General features: G+C 40.0%; 1 protein-coding gene across 1 annotated transcript; it reads right to left on the minus strand.

Annotated features, from left to right (window-relative positions):
- Positions 1 to 7822: 7822 nt before the first annotated feature.
- On the minus strand, positions 7823 to 10054 carry CER1 (cerberus 1, DAN family BMP antagonist). The gene is made up of 2 exons (XM_009870797.1): positions 9527 to 10054; positions 7823 to 8116 (listed from the first exon to the last, which is right to left on the minus strand). Exons 1-2 carry the CDS (start codon positions 10052 to 10054, stop codon positions 7823 to 7825), a joined length of 822 nt encoding a protein of 273 aa, XP_009869099.1.
- Between the last annotated feature and the right edge of the window lie 4620 nt (positions 10055 to 14674).

Genomic DNA, 14674 nt, shown 5'->3' on the forward strand with positions numbered 1-14674 from the left:
TGGCCCCCGCGGAGGTTTTGTGGGGGTTTTTTTGCACCCTGGCTTCCTTACGCAGCCGGGGGTCTGCCTGAAACCCGTTTGCCCTGTCCGCCTGCCATTACTCCCTGGTGTGGTTGGCACAGGCCTCTTGCCGAGCATGGATATGAGTGGAGATGAGGGGTTTTCCTGCCTTTGTAGTGTCCCGTTGCATTTCCGGGCAAAACACAAACGCTGAAGGAAAGGCCTCTGCCTCAGTCTCCTTCCACAAAGAAGAAGGGATGCCCCTGGACTACAAAAGTAACACCAGCATCCCAGCCATGCCAGCATCTCTGTGAAACCCTTCTGTTACCTGCCATCGTGGATGAGTAGCAAGATCAAGTCTAGGGACACCAAGGTCAAGAACCACAGAATCATAGAATGGCCTAGGACCTTAGAGATCATCTAATCCAACCATCTCTAGTTGAGATGCTTCTCAACTAGACGAGGTTGCTCAAGGCCTCATCCAACCTGGCCTTGAACATCTCCAAGGAGGAGGCATCTCCAACTTCTCTGGAGAGTTTATTCCACAGTATGAAGAATTTCTTTGTAAGATCCAATTGTAACCTATTCTTCAATTTAAATACATTTCCCCTTGTCCTATCACTGAACATTCTTGTAAAAAGTCCCCCTCCAGCCTTCCTGTAGGTTCCTTTAAGGTACTGGAAGGCAGTTATAAGGTTCACTTGGAGTCTTCTCCAGGCTGAACACTCCCAGCTGCCCCAGCCTGTCCTCGTAGCAAAGGTACTCCAGCCCCTGGATCATCTTTGTGGCACTGTTGGACTTGTTCCAGGTCTATGTCCCTCTTACGATGAGGACACCAGAATTGGACTTGGCATTCAAGGTGGGGTCCCACAAGAGCAAAGGGGGAGAATCACCTCTCTTGACCTGCTGACCACGCTTCACTTGATACATCCCAGGATGCGGTTGGCCTTCTGGGCTGCATGAGTGCACTGCCAGCTCGTGTTGGACATCTTCTCTATCAACACCTCTAAATCCTTCTCTTCAGGGTACTCTCAACCCACTCTGTGCCCAGTTTGTGTTTGTGCCTGGGACTGGCCCAACCCAGGTGCAGGACCTCGCATTTTGACTTGTCGAACTTCATGCAGTTTGCACTGACCAATTCCTTAAGCCTGTCAGGGTCCCTCTGGTTGGCATCCCTTCTCTCGCGTGAGTCCACCACACCACGCAGTTTGGTGTCATCAGCAAACTTGCTGGGAGTGCACTCAATGCCATCGTCCATGTCACTGACAAAGATGTTGAACGACACTGGACCCAAAACAGACCCCTGAGAAAGTGCCATTTGTAGAGTGGATGGATGATGGCACCTTAGAATTACAGTTGTTTTTCAAAACGGTAGTATGTGTGTGTTAAGTAGTCAAACCACGTTGCTGCTGAATGCTTGAAAGGTGTCAGAACCATGTGTAAAGCCACATTCTGTGTTCCCTACTTTGTCCTCATGGGACACCTCATGTGCATGAATAAAGAACCTCTCTTGTAATTCTGTACTTTCTGTCCTCTTCTCTTTCCTCTGTTAACAATTTTCCTGAGACTTGGGTCCCCAGCTGTGGTGTGCCCCTCACTTACAGAGGGCCCTCACATGACCACAAAAGCCAATCTTTGTTTTTAAAAGATAATTATGACCCACGAGGGATCAGCAGTGGCTAAGAGCCACAGACAGCTTGTAATGGACAGTGTTCTCTATGTTCCCAGCTGGGAATCATGCCTTGAGCAGCCATTGCTGATGCACATACATGATCTTTTGGCTACGTAAAAGTATCCCCATCTGTTTGAGTGGCATGGTTCCCACTGTAAATTGATGGGCTTTTGCCCTGCAGCGTTTTTCCTACATAATGATGGATGAAATGGATGAAGAGTAGTATGGTAATCATTACTAATACAGAAAACTCTCTTTATTAGTGAAAACATTCCTCCTTAACTTATTCTGAAAATATAGTACCCAATCAGCCAGTTTAACATTTAGGTGGATTTCAGGGTTTTGTCAAGACTTTTGGACTTTGTCCTGATTAATTTTTCAGTGTCCACAGTCTTCTGTTGTACAGGGCAGCTTTTAAGATTTCAAGCTAAAGGTGCACTTGCCTGAAAATACACATTTTTAGCAAGAACTGAAGGTTGTCTGGGAAGAGAATGAAGCATGTTGCAGGTAAAACAGAAAACAGCTCTTCCTCAAGAACAAGTTATATGTATGTCCCTGGCAACAGGTAACACTGAAAACAATAGGCATATTAATTGCACTACAAAAAAAACACGGAGAGAAGAATCACTAGAAATGTTGTTGTTAGAAAAAGCAGCCTCTGCCTCCATTCCATGACAAATTTTATGTATTAATTTATGCCTATAGGTAAACAAAATAATAAGCTGTGAAAATGGTTTACTGATTTGAAGAATGAAAACAAACAAGGAGTGGAAAGGAAAAAAATGATGGGAAATAAAGTGGAAAGATAAACAATGAGGGAGAATTAAAAAGAAGCAGTCAATAATGTCATCTTGTCGTCAAATACCAGGTATTTGCATTTCCGTAGTGGTACACTGATAATGGTGAGTCATTAGAGCTGTAGTCTTGTCAGCCAGGTTGTATTTTACTCTTTCCTGCTCATGGATGTGCAGAGTAAACACAGGTTGTGGAAAACAGGCAGTAGTTTATTGTGCCTCAGTCACCAGCACAGCAGTTCCTGTTTGTTAGTATTTCTCTTGGGAAGTACAGTGCAGGAAGAAAAACAGGCAATTGTGCTACAGTTCCCAATTGAACTTGCAAAGGCTCGGACTATGGATCCAAATACCTGATGCATTTGCCAGAGTATCAGTCCAGTAGATTATGAGTTTTTGTGATGAACTCCATTTTGAAGGAAAAAACATACCTAGGAAGTACTGATTTTGTATAATATGGACTTTACATAAGTCCGATATGGATGTATCACACAAAGATTACTAAAAGTCTGCGAAATCAGAAAAGTTACCACATTGTTCAGCACTGAATATTGTACAATAGCGTAGAATTCCTCTTGGAATTTCTGATGTCTGTGTTATGTCGTTGTTGCTGTTTATAAATTACCACAGGAGCCACCAGCTGTCATCATATAAATTTTATTGGCACTCTGTAAATATTAAATCAGCATGCTAAAATCAAGCCATGTGCAGTAACAGCTGATGCTCTGTTGTGGAGAGCACATGCAAGAGAGAGATATGCACTGCGACTCCTGTGATTCTTAATGTTTACAAGCCCCTTGCTTCATGAGACTGCTTTCCAGGATTAATTTTGTGCCCAGTTGTGCACCTTGATTGATGTGCAGAAGGGGCACTGACTGTGCACAGGTGTCTCTTGGGCTGAGAAATCAGCCTTCTCAGAAGTACTCATCTTGCCGGGTTCTTCTAAATTCTGCAGCTTTTTGCTGCCAATTCTTTTCTGCAGAACCCTTGAGTTGCTTACATCCTTACATTGCTGATAGGAAGACACTTTTTAACTCTGGAACAGGAGCAAAACTCTTTGTGTCATGAAGATGCATGTCTTGAAGGCAGAGGACTGTGTTAGTGACATGGGGTGCTGAAACAAAAGCTGTCATGGCCCAGAAGTTTTGTCACTCACTATGTCACATACTGAGGATGAGGCAATAGATGTTAAATGTCTCTGGGGCTCAATTTTCTAGCTGTGTTATGTGGAGGCTAAGCGAGACCAGGCAGTAGCCTAATTATGGGAGTTAATTTTCATCCAAGGCACTTCCATGGCATGAGGAACTCTCCTCAGGTAATGTCCAGCCGCAGATATCCTAGCACTAGCTCCTCTAACACCTTTCTCGCTCCAGGAGGTGCTGTTTAATTTCAGGCAGGGCAGCACTGTTCGAATACTTCTGTATCTGTCGGAGTGAGAGGTGAGTTTGAACCAGCTTCATCAGAGGGTTAAGCTGAGATACTGCCTTGTGCAAAAAGATAGCTTAGGTACATGCCTGCTCTGTTTTACACCCTGAATGCGGTCTGCAGCCATCAGCAGAATATCAGACTAAATTGCTGGTAACAGCAATACCCTAAACCAGCAAAATGAAAATGCCTCAGAAAATGCCTTAGAGAAATACAAGGCTGGCCCTGACTTCGTCTTACTACTATTCATTTTAGCTTTTGGTCCTTTCTTTTGTTTTTCAAGTTGGACTGTACTTGCTGGTGCCATGGAGCTCTCTAAACAGGATGATTTTATTATGAATGGACAATTAACATTTTTATCAATATTCTTGCAGCAGGCCAGCTGCAGAGTCTTCTTGTCCCCATTTTTCTCATCTGAGCAAAGGAAGTGTGCACAGCTGCCAGGGAGAGATTTCATGGGAGCTGAAGGCGGTGGCTGCATACTAGATTTTCAGGGAGGTTTAGCAAGACAGCAAGTGCAAAATATTTATAATTCACCATCAGTGTTTCCTGTTCCCACTGGCAAGCTGCCTGATGGAGGACCTGAGGTAACCTTAACCCCATACCCCTTCACATGCACCATCCTGCACAGCACACATTCCCAAATGTTATGTGATTATACAGCTGTACAGACTGTCAGGGAGCTTCGCGCTGAGTAGGGCATCTCATCATCTTGCTATTGCAGCATGGAGCTGGTACGTTTAGGAGACAGTACCACAGGAGATTTCACCACCTGTCAGTAAAACATGCTAAGGCTTGTTAGCTGACAGCCATGAGGCTAGTTGTGAATATTTCATAAATGGTGAACAAAGTACCAGGCACAGCATGAATTACTGCGTGCAACTTCAGAGACATTTCCCTGGAATATATTGTGCAGAATTCGATAAGAGTTTGATAGAAGTCTGGTGTTTGATATAATTACATGAATTAAAACCAGCTGCATAAAATCCTTTTTTAAGAGAATAGCCTATGCTGACGTTTTATTGTGCTTAAGCCATTAGAATAAAGAACAATTATTTTCAAGGTAGAGCACACCCATTTGTATAAGAGGTAGTAGGTCAAATAAAATTGCGGACTTGGGGCTGAGCTAAATTTTCAGAGAGCTCTGCAACTATGACTTAGTCTTGTTGTGTAAGATAGGTTTGCACAAGGAATTAGAAGAGATCATATGAACAACACTTCCATTGTAAGAGTAGTTTGGGTATTTTTTTACAGAAAGGCTGCAACCTCTGAATAGACACAACTAAATTAATCATGCAGTTTTGCTGCTATAGTGGCATTACCACTGGAAGCATGCATGTAGCGATATGGATCACATCCCTGACCTTTCTGACCCATGTCATTATATCAGTAGAGGCCATCATAGTTTGTGCTGAGAGAGCAAAATCCTGTTAGCTGCTGGGAACAACTTATTCCTAATATGGAATTTTTAAAGGCTGAGAAATCTGATCCAATTAACACATTCTTGATTTTGCAGAATACTGTGCTAATTACATGCAGCCAGTCACTGCTGGGTTAACGAAACATTCATCCAAAAAAACTACAGCACTAATCTAATTAGCAATTACTACAGCTGCCATTACCTCTTTTCACCTACTTTTAAGCTGTGCAATTTCACACTAAGAATCTGGTCCTGTAAACTCCTTGCATGAATAGCTTACTTTGACTGCAACACATAGAACACAGAAGGAGCTTTAAAACTAAGGCTGAATACTTTACACTTCACAATACAGCTTGAGTTCTGCCATCCCTATGTGCAAAAGTCACGGTTTAGCAGTCTTGTCAAAATTACAGGACTGGAAGATTTTTCTTTTCAACTGATTTGTGATCTTACTGGTAGTGTGTGTAGGTCCTACCTTCAAGTGACTCTGCAAGTATCAAACCTCGAACATGCTAGTGTGTCAGAAGAAAAGAAAATGCAGGCAAACATTCTTATATGTTCACAGTTTTTAAAATACCAGTGGTCAGAAGCCTCAGAAGATTCTCTTTTTCAGACTAAAACATAATGTTGTGAATAAAGAGAAAAAATTTGGAACTTTGATGCTTTATGTGCTTTTCTTCCTTACGCTTAATTAAAAGTGAACACTCATAATTGCACATAATAATTATTGACAAAGACTAGGTAAGGTGCTGAGGTTTGATCCTTACGGTAAGGCAGTGAGTTGTTTCTTCACTTTTCCACTTGCATACATCATGCTTTAAGAAAGCACCAGTCATACAGCTGACTGTGCAATTGGACATGCTCAATGAGGAGGAATTTGTGCTGTAAAAAGCAAGAGCTATAAAGAGTTACTTTTTTTTTTTCCTAGGAAACTGTACAGTTGCTAGCTGATCCTACCGTATCTGTTAGAAAAGCTTTTCTTTTTTGATCCTAACCTAGCCCATTCATGCTCAATGCTGCTTAACATGTGAAGATAAATTTCTGAATGTGGGTGCTACTTCATTGCACTAGCATCCTGAGAATATCAGTAAACATTATAAAGCTAAAATAAATATTGTGTTAAAGTAAGCATGTCTTTTATTGAGTTCAGTAAGGGATGATAAGACCTGGACAGCTCATTACTTGGAATATATTGTGCTTGGAATTACTTGGAATGTATCATGCCATAACATACAAACAGTTTGCACATCAGTCCTCAGTGTAAAAGGATAGAGAAGACTTTTTCAGTTTTAGTATACAATTTTTATTATATAAACCAGTTTTATATATAATGAGAAATAACTGTATACTGATCATCAGTTTGCTGATTGAAAGTGACCTGCAGAAACAGCTAATTGCAGCAATTCCGATCCAATGTCAGAATATCTTTCAGATGTAATTTTTAGTAAATATTACAGGTAGGCCTTGCACTCTAAGTCCATGCCGAACACATTTTTTTGACGGGATATTAAGACACTTCTGATCACAGCACGATCCAAATACAAAGAATCATTTACCCACCCCTGGAATTGACCATCTATATCAGTACTGATTTCCAACACATCAAAAAAGAGCTGTGGATATTTTAACAACAGGCACCTAAGGTCTGAGAATTTGGCAGCAGCAGTGGAGCAGATTCCCAGAGGACTGAAGGAGCTGGGTTAGATATAGGCTGAAGTCTTGTTGCTGGAAGCTGATAACTGTCTGGTGTGCCAGGTCTGTGAGACAAATCCAGGGAGGAGTGACTGGAGGGAGCAGAAAAGCCAGCAGTTTGGCTAACAGCCCCAGGTGCTGTGTTGGCTAGCAACAGACTCTGACCCTGCCTACAGAGAGTTTTCTTGGCTACAAAGCTATACAGGTATTGCCAAGCTGATAAAATCCTTCTGCAGATGTTCTGTCACACAAATGCCTTTTCTGCTTCAATTTAGATATTGATAACGTTGACAATGGTAAAATTCGTTAGACTAGAAAATGTGCATTGTCTTTCCACACTGAGTTTAAATGGTAATAATAATAATAATAACAACATTTCATTCATTTATGATGTTATCTGTGCGAGTATATAATTTTTTAACTTTTTTTTTCTCTTCCTATGTAACACTCAGACAAATGCAGAGCAAATGCAAGCATGTAGAAGGAGAGTGAGCAGTTTCTATGGCAAAATTTACTTTGCAACCACGAAGTGTGTGAATTGTGAGGTATGTTGGTTTTTACTGGTAACTGAGCTCCAGTTGGGAGCAATCAGAATGACCTTAAGTTGTCATAGCTTTCTGTCTGCCTTATGTTCATTTATATTTTACACTCTTCAGCCACTACCTTGATGTAAAAGCAGGCCTGTTTTTGCAGGGAAGAGAATACAGGTTCACCTGTGTTTGCAGTGCAGCTATGTTGCCAGTGCCTGCAAGCAAAGGCAATGTGATGAAAACTTTAGATTTTTTTGTTTTCTCATTGGCAAGTTGAGGTACATTGCATAGGTTAATTGTGCTCATGTGTATTTGCATGCAAGTCTGACAGTAGAGATCCAATCACAGAGTGTTTAATCTTCTGAGTCTCACATTTACATTCTTCTACAATCATGACTTCTTTGACCACTGGAACAGAACTGGTGCAGTTGAGATCCAGGCGCTTCATGAAGAACTTGCTGGGCAAGCAGTGAGAGCAAAATGTATAAAGACGATCTTCTGGACCAGGAACATGAAAGGAGCTACATTTTCCAAAACACAGATTATTCTGTACCACCACCTTCTGACAGTTCTCGTGAGTAACACCCTGAAAGAGAAATTTGAAGTTTCTGGCACATGAACAGCCCTTGGACTTTTCTAGAAGGCAGGAAGTCAGGGGAAAAGAAAAAGCAAAAAAACACAGAACCAAATTACTGGTTTGTGGTTTTTTTATTCTTAGAACATTTGCTTTAGAAGTGTTTTTAATGTCAAGTAAGCAGTAAAACCTAAGAGCTTTTAAAGCAAACTTTAGTACTCTTATGGTCAGTTTTGAGATTGAACAACAAAGGCAAAATCTGTTTCAGCTGGAGTGTTTGTGATCTGATGAGGTAAAATCCAGTAGGAGGGTTTGTCATATTTACCTTTTAATTGTTCTTTGAGTTCCATATTTCTGGTATGGTTAAGCAGTTTCACCCTTTTAGCAGGACTTAAACCATCATTTTGGCCTGACATTCCTGTACATAAGCCACAAGCTAGATTCAACTGAATCTAGCTGTGAATTTGAAGATTTATCTCCAGGTGGAAGAGGCATAACGTTATTTAGCAGTTTTCTTTTTTTTTTTTAAAAAAAAAACAAAACTGAAATGGAATTTCTGCAATCTCTTGGTTTGCAATAACATGTCTTTGTATCAGGAGAGCCTATGTCAACCACCAAGCCATAGAAAGTTAGAATTGTATTGGCATAACTGCAGCCATCTTGGAGAAAGGTTGCACAAATACATGGCACAAAAAGCAAAATGATGAAGGTTTCTAGGCCACATCTGTGTTTACGTATGTTTGCCAGTGAAACAAATCTAGTGAGGGATGTGAAAAAAATATCGTCCTTGACAGACTATATTTGTATAGAAATACTGACAACAGATGTTGCTTTATGAGGAATACAGCACTTTATCAATACTTTTTGCTTGTCTGGATGTTAAAATATGACAGAATGGCCTCATCTATGCATGGGACAATTTACCAGTTCTCCAGTATTCTTAGCACAGCATTAGATGCATGCATCAGTCTTCCAGTTAATACAACAGAAAAAAATCCTTGCTTAGCTGTAAGGAAATAACCAGCTTCTCCTGTAAATCCTTCTGCTGGGACTCTTTATATATATAGATATGTGTATATGTATATATATATGTCATTTATGTATACAAACTCTTCAGATATATTCATTGAATAGTTAATTACTCACTGCTGACCTGCCTGCTCAGGCTAAGTCAGAATATCTTTATATAAAAAGAATAAGTAACTATCTGGAAATAAAATGTGTGACTTTCCAGTGCTGCAGTTTGCCTCATCAGACTGAAGTTTTTCAGCCTTTTTCAGTGGTATTTTTCAGCTGCTTATCATGTGTGGGTGCTCTGAAGCAGCCCTTTGACTTAGCAAATGAAATAACCAATGTATTAGTTGCTAATTACAAGAGGCAGGGGAAAGGACACGTTTAGTGATGATAGACACCTGTTCTTACCTGGGAAAAAGGAAGGGTTCTGCAGTTTTCTTGGTACATTTCATTTGTCTTGATTGGCAGAACAACCTCTTCAGAAGCTGAATTTTTCTTTAGCATGAAGTGGTCCCAAAATTTCTTGGCATCTTTTCTATATGGAGGTTCAGCCTCCCTCTTGCTGGAATAGTGAGATGAGGAGAAGTTTTCCACAGGAAAAATTTGTCTAGGTGTTGCCCATGTTTTTGGGTCCTGGTCTGTATGGATTTCTGCATTAGGAAGGATGAACCTGGACATTTTTTTCTCCTCTTGCTTTTCACTTTCAGATGCTGTCTGTGGAATTGCTACAAAAAAACTTGGTTCTCCCAGGGTTTCCTCAACACCTGCTGGGTTTTCTCTTGCCAGCTCATGAAAACTCTTACTTTCAAGCAAATTTTTATCCACATAGAAAAGGTGCTGAAATGGCCTTCTGCTTTTCCTTTGTGGTGAATCTCCCTGTGGCTCTGTGCCTCCCAGACATGAGACCACTAACAGAGGAAGGAGAAGCAGTGACATGATCCCTCAAAGTGCAACCCTGTAGACCTGCTGCTATTGCAGTGAATGTAGTGTGCTATCTTTATACGAGAGCCTGATGTCAGTTTATGGCTGCTGCCTGTGTGTAGAAGAGGGGAGGTCTCCGGGGGGGCCCTAGTGTGACTAATTGCATTCACTTACCGTAGATTACAATTATGATAGGGGAGTTTGTGCTAATGAAATTCTGCTTTCAATCTGGATTATGTGTATTAGAAGTTCCTATCTAAAAATCTAGTAACCCAGGATGGTGTGGAGGGACAGAAGGAGTCAACAGGAGGAAATGTTTGGATAAGCTGTCTAGTTTAGGCCTAGAAATTAAGGAAATATTTGAGGTTGTGTATTAGCATGTTCAGTGTGGCCTTCATTGTTTGTTTTGACTTCCCATTCCACAAAGCTAGAGACTGTCAAAACAGGGAATGTTATTTCATCACAACAGGAAAAGGCAAGCAGATTAAAGTTTGCTAAAACATGAAGCTGGATCTGGAGACATCAAACTAGCCCATGTTTTTGAAAGTTTAATCTAATTTTGGTCTTTTAGATTTGGGATATGACCCAAGGCCTGTGGCAGCACCAGTGCAAACTGGCAGACTAGTGCTCACACACCCAGAGAAATCTGGCAGAGGGCACTATCCCTTACTTAATCTCTGTCACAGCAGGTTTGCAGCTGCTTGGCTGCAGACTTATCACTAGCCCAAAATAAAAGGTCCTAGGGTGAAGAAATTCTGTGCCCCAGATTCTGAAAGATTAACACTCTTACATCAGGTACCAAAGCCACTACAGGCATTCTATAAAGTTGGCAAACAAAATAAGAACTTAAGCAAAACGTGCTAGAACCGACATGTTTTGTGGTTCTCTGCATTAGCGTCTCAAAAGAAATATCTAAAGACTACTAGACCCTGAACTGGAGACATCTTTTGCAAAACTATCATGCTATGCAACATGTAAAGAAAAAGAAAAACTTGACAGAACATCATACAGAGGAAAGGTTTGAGAAAAAGAAAAGATATTTTCAATGAACATTGCAAACATTGATCCTAATCTGAGAATACTGAGAAGAAATTATCTTTCAGATAATTTTCCATTTAGGTGGTCTAATCTCTGTACACTCCTATTTCTACCAGAAAGTACTTACAGTAGACTCTTACATATGTAGTTAATCTGCTCATTATTCTTGAAAATTTAAGTAGTCTATACTAGATATATGGAGTTACTGGACTTTCATTCCAGGCAATTAGTTTATTGCCTGATAATCAAAGCAATATTGCCTAGCAATATCCTTATGGGGCACTGACTTCTAACTTTAGCACAAAGTTAGTGGAGATCTAGAGATTTACCATACTGCGTAATTCACTTGAGTTAAAATGTATTGTAATCTAAGACAAAGTGCAGGGAGCTGGAACAGGAATGGGATTCAAACAGTGACATTAGTGTGTATTTGTGCCCTGACTTCAGTGGGATGATCTCATTAAGGGAAGCACAGCCTTTGAGCACAAGCTTTATTGCTCTGTAATTTCATCCTAAAGCAATTTAGTTCTGCCACAGATTCGGTGCCCTCCTGAAATCTCAAGAGTGCCTTGGGACAGCAGATTATCTCACAATTATGAGGAGTGAAATAATAAAAAATACTGGCATGTGCAACAAGATCAGCTGTGAGGCGTGCATGCAAAAAGTTCTTGCATCATATTTATGCAAGCATGTGCAACATTAAGGTGGAGAAACAATTTGTTGAGAAGATTAATATGATGGTAGATAGTTAAGTGGTCTAGAAGTGCAATTTGAGTCCTCTCATCCTGTCTATAGACTAATACATTGAACTGAAGCAGCTGACCTTTGGAACTAAAATTCCATGTATCTAGTGCATGTTGGTAGTTGTCATTCAAAATTATGCAGCAAAGATAAGGAGCTTGCATTTTGAATTTTCCTTCTTTTTTTCTTCTTCATTTTAATTGCTCAAATAGTTATAAGATCGAGGTGATACTCAGAGTCATGTATTATGTTGAGAAAGAAAGCATTTGGCAGTGTCATTCAAACACGAGATTTGACTGTTTGAAGTAACATCTATTTCTGCAACTCTTTGCTTCAGAATTCAAAAATATATAGTCAGCTAAAAGAATTTAAAGCTAGTTCTGTTTTGATTGTAGTAACACAACAGAGGTGTTCTTTCTCTTTGCTTTTGTGTATTTCAGCTATTGTTGACTTTTGTTGCCAGGAAGTGCATTTTCTCTAAGTCTAGACCAGTGATATATCAGTTCTTACTATCAAAAAATTCCAGCAGTAGTCTTGATCCTGTAATGTCTGTATTTAACTTTATCCATATAAGCAAAACTACATTCAATTACTTACATGTATGTTTACAGAATCGAAAATCAGATTCCTGAAAGGCCTAATTTGCCTCTCTCGAAAGCCTGCTTTAAAAATCCCACTACCTTCAAGGTAAAAGAAAAAAAGGCTTTTAAGTCTCAGTTTTATTTTGCCCTGAATCAAAAAACCCAAACATATGCATATACGTCTGCAGATTTATTCTGCCCTTCTTATGTGATGTGGCTCAGGTATGGTTTTCTGCCCAGATGGCATCTTAGTTTCTGCCAGAGGGTTCTCTTCTTTGTAGAAAGATTATGAGCAAAATTATTTTATTACAGATGTTTACAGAGGGTTCTTTCTTCAGTTCTTCAAAAAGAGTTAGTCATGTTGCAAGCATCAGGTATGTGCTTTAACAGTGTCCCTGTCAGTGCACAGACAAAAAAACTGAGTAAATCGTAGTACTGGAGAGACTGGGCTGCCCAGTCTAAACTAACACGGTCTGCATTATTGGCTCAGTGCAAATATTAACAAAAAATGTTTAAAAACTTTAGTATTGGCATATATATACAGGCATTAAGCTGCTAGTGTTATGTCTGCAGTGCAATGGCACTGGAAAAACCTTGTTTAGGATCCATCCATGGTACGTACTGTTCTATCCTGTAACATAGAACATGAAAAAAGGTGGGCTTCAGATGTGAAAGCAGAAGATATTATTTACAGAAGAGCAGGAAAGAAAGCTGAAGCAAAGCAGTGTCACTCCGCATTTGACTCCACAACCCAAAGGCAGAAAAAAGAGCTCTCTTCTCTAGATTAAGACACATCTGTCTAATGGGTTTCCTTGAATGGTTTTAGCTAAAATCTGCAGGAAGCCTAAAGCTGCATGCCAGCTCTGGTCCTGCCAGACCTGCCTAATACTGTTTACGCCTACGATGGTAAGTTGTGGCTACTTTTCAAGAGACAAAGTTGGTAAGAAATGGGACCTGGCATACCTGGGCACAGTTCATTCTATATATACATTTCTAAAACTATTTTGAGGTCAGCTGCCTGTATAACTATGCACAGGTAGCAGACCTATCCTGAGCCTCTCAAGATCAGCCAGGAACCTGCATGCATGATGGGAAAGCATGCCAGCTCAGACAGCAAGTTTCGAGAATCATTCTGAGGTTAAAAATAGGAAGTATTTATAAGTCTCTGTGGTGACATCAACTGCATAGTCTTATAATGGACCGCAGAGATTGGACTGGGCACATAATCATTATGTTCCAAATACAGCTAATCGCAGATTTCTACAATAAGCAATGCTGTATCTTTTGTAAGAACTTGTTTTCCTGCCTGATTACCCTTTCATATAAGCGTAGAACATGTTTTCACTGTATTTTGGTTGTTAAATCTTGTGGCTAAATGCAGTGGTGTCTTTCAAGCAGGCTTTGATTTGCCTTCATAGTAGCAATTTATTCGGGACATTCTGTTTTCACTAGAAATAGTTACCGTGAATGTTTGGCCGTCCTTTTAAAACTGTCAGGTCTATAGATGACAAGTGCTTTGCAAATGCAAAGTGTTATTATTCATTCATTTCAAAGCCAGAGTTTATTCAGTCATTATGGACATAAACCGAGTAATTAGTTACACTGCCAGTTGATGCCTAAAAATAATTCTTAGGCAGTGCTTGAATTATTTGCCTTCTGTTGAGCTAAATAGTCTCATCATAGCATGATTGATGATTAAATCATTAAAATGGATTTTATATATTACAGCCCAATTCAATATCCTATCATTTTCAAAACACATCCTATGTAGACAAACTTGTATCTAGATACATCTTTTGCAGAACGCATATGAAGACCTCAGAACTAATAAATTAGCACTATGCAGTTTATTCTCCAATTATTGTACTTATCAAAGAAAGCCATCTGTGGTCTTTGTTTTAGTGAATTTCGGGAAAACAGATCACATACAGGCCTCATGGGAAAGTTGTAATTATGAAATCAAGAGGCTTTTTACAAGGTATGATATGAACGAACAGACAATAAATCTGTTTAGTTTTGTACCTTCAACCCTAGATTCTGTACGTCATGAGCTCTCCCCTTGCTATTCAATTCCAAGTCCCCTGTTGCATTGTTTGTTTCCTCACTCATTAATACTTTAACTGTTCTCATTTCTCTGTTTCTTTCCTCTGTGCTCTAGCAACAGAACTGAGAGCAGTCTTAAGATTCAAACTGCTGCCAAAATGTAGATACTTAAACTTGAAAATTTCATGTGTGTGTCCAGCAGGGCTAGGATAGATGTACTTTCATGTGTGTT

Source organism: Apaloderma vittatum, unplaced genomic scaffold (assembly GCF_000703405.1).
Source record: "Apaloderma vittatum isolate BGI_N311 unplaced genomic scaffold, ASM70340v1 scaffold5106, whole genome shotgun sequence".
NCBI lineage: Eukaryota > Metazoa > Chordata > Aves > Trogoniformes > Trogonidae > Apaloderma > Apaloderma vittatum.

Coding starts and splice junctions, on each gene's coding strand:
- CER1 (XM_009870797.1), bottom strand. CDS start 10,054: ATGTCACTGCTTCTCCTTCCTCTGTTAGTGGTCTCATGTCTGGGAGGC. Junction 8,117..9,526: donor GAACCCTTCCTTTTTCCCAG/GTAAGAACAGGT, acceptor TTTCTCTTTCAG/GGTGTTACTCACGAGAACTG.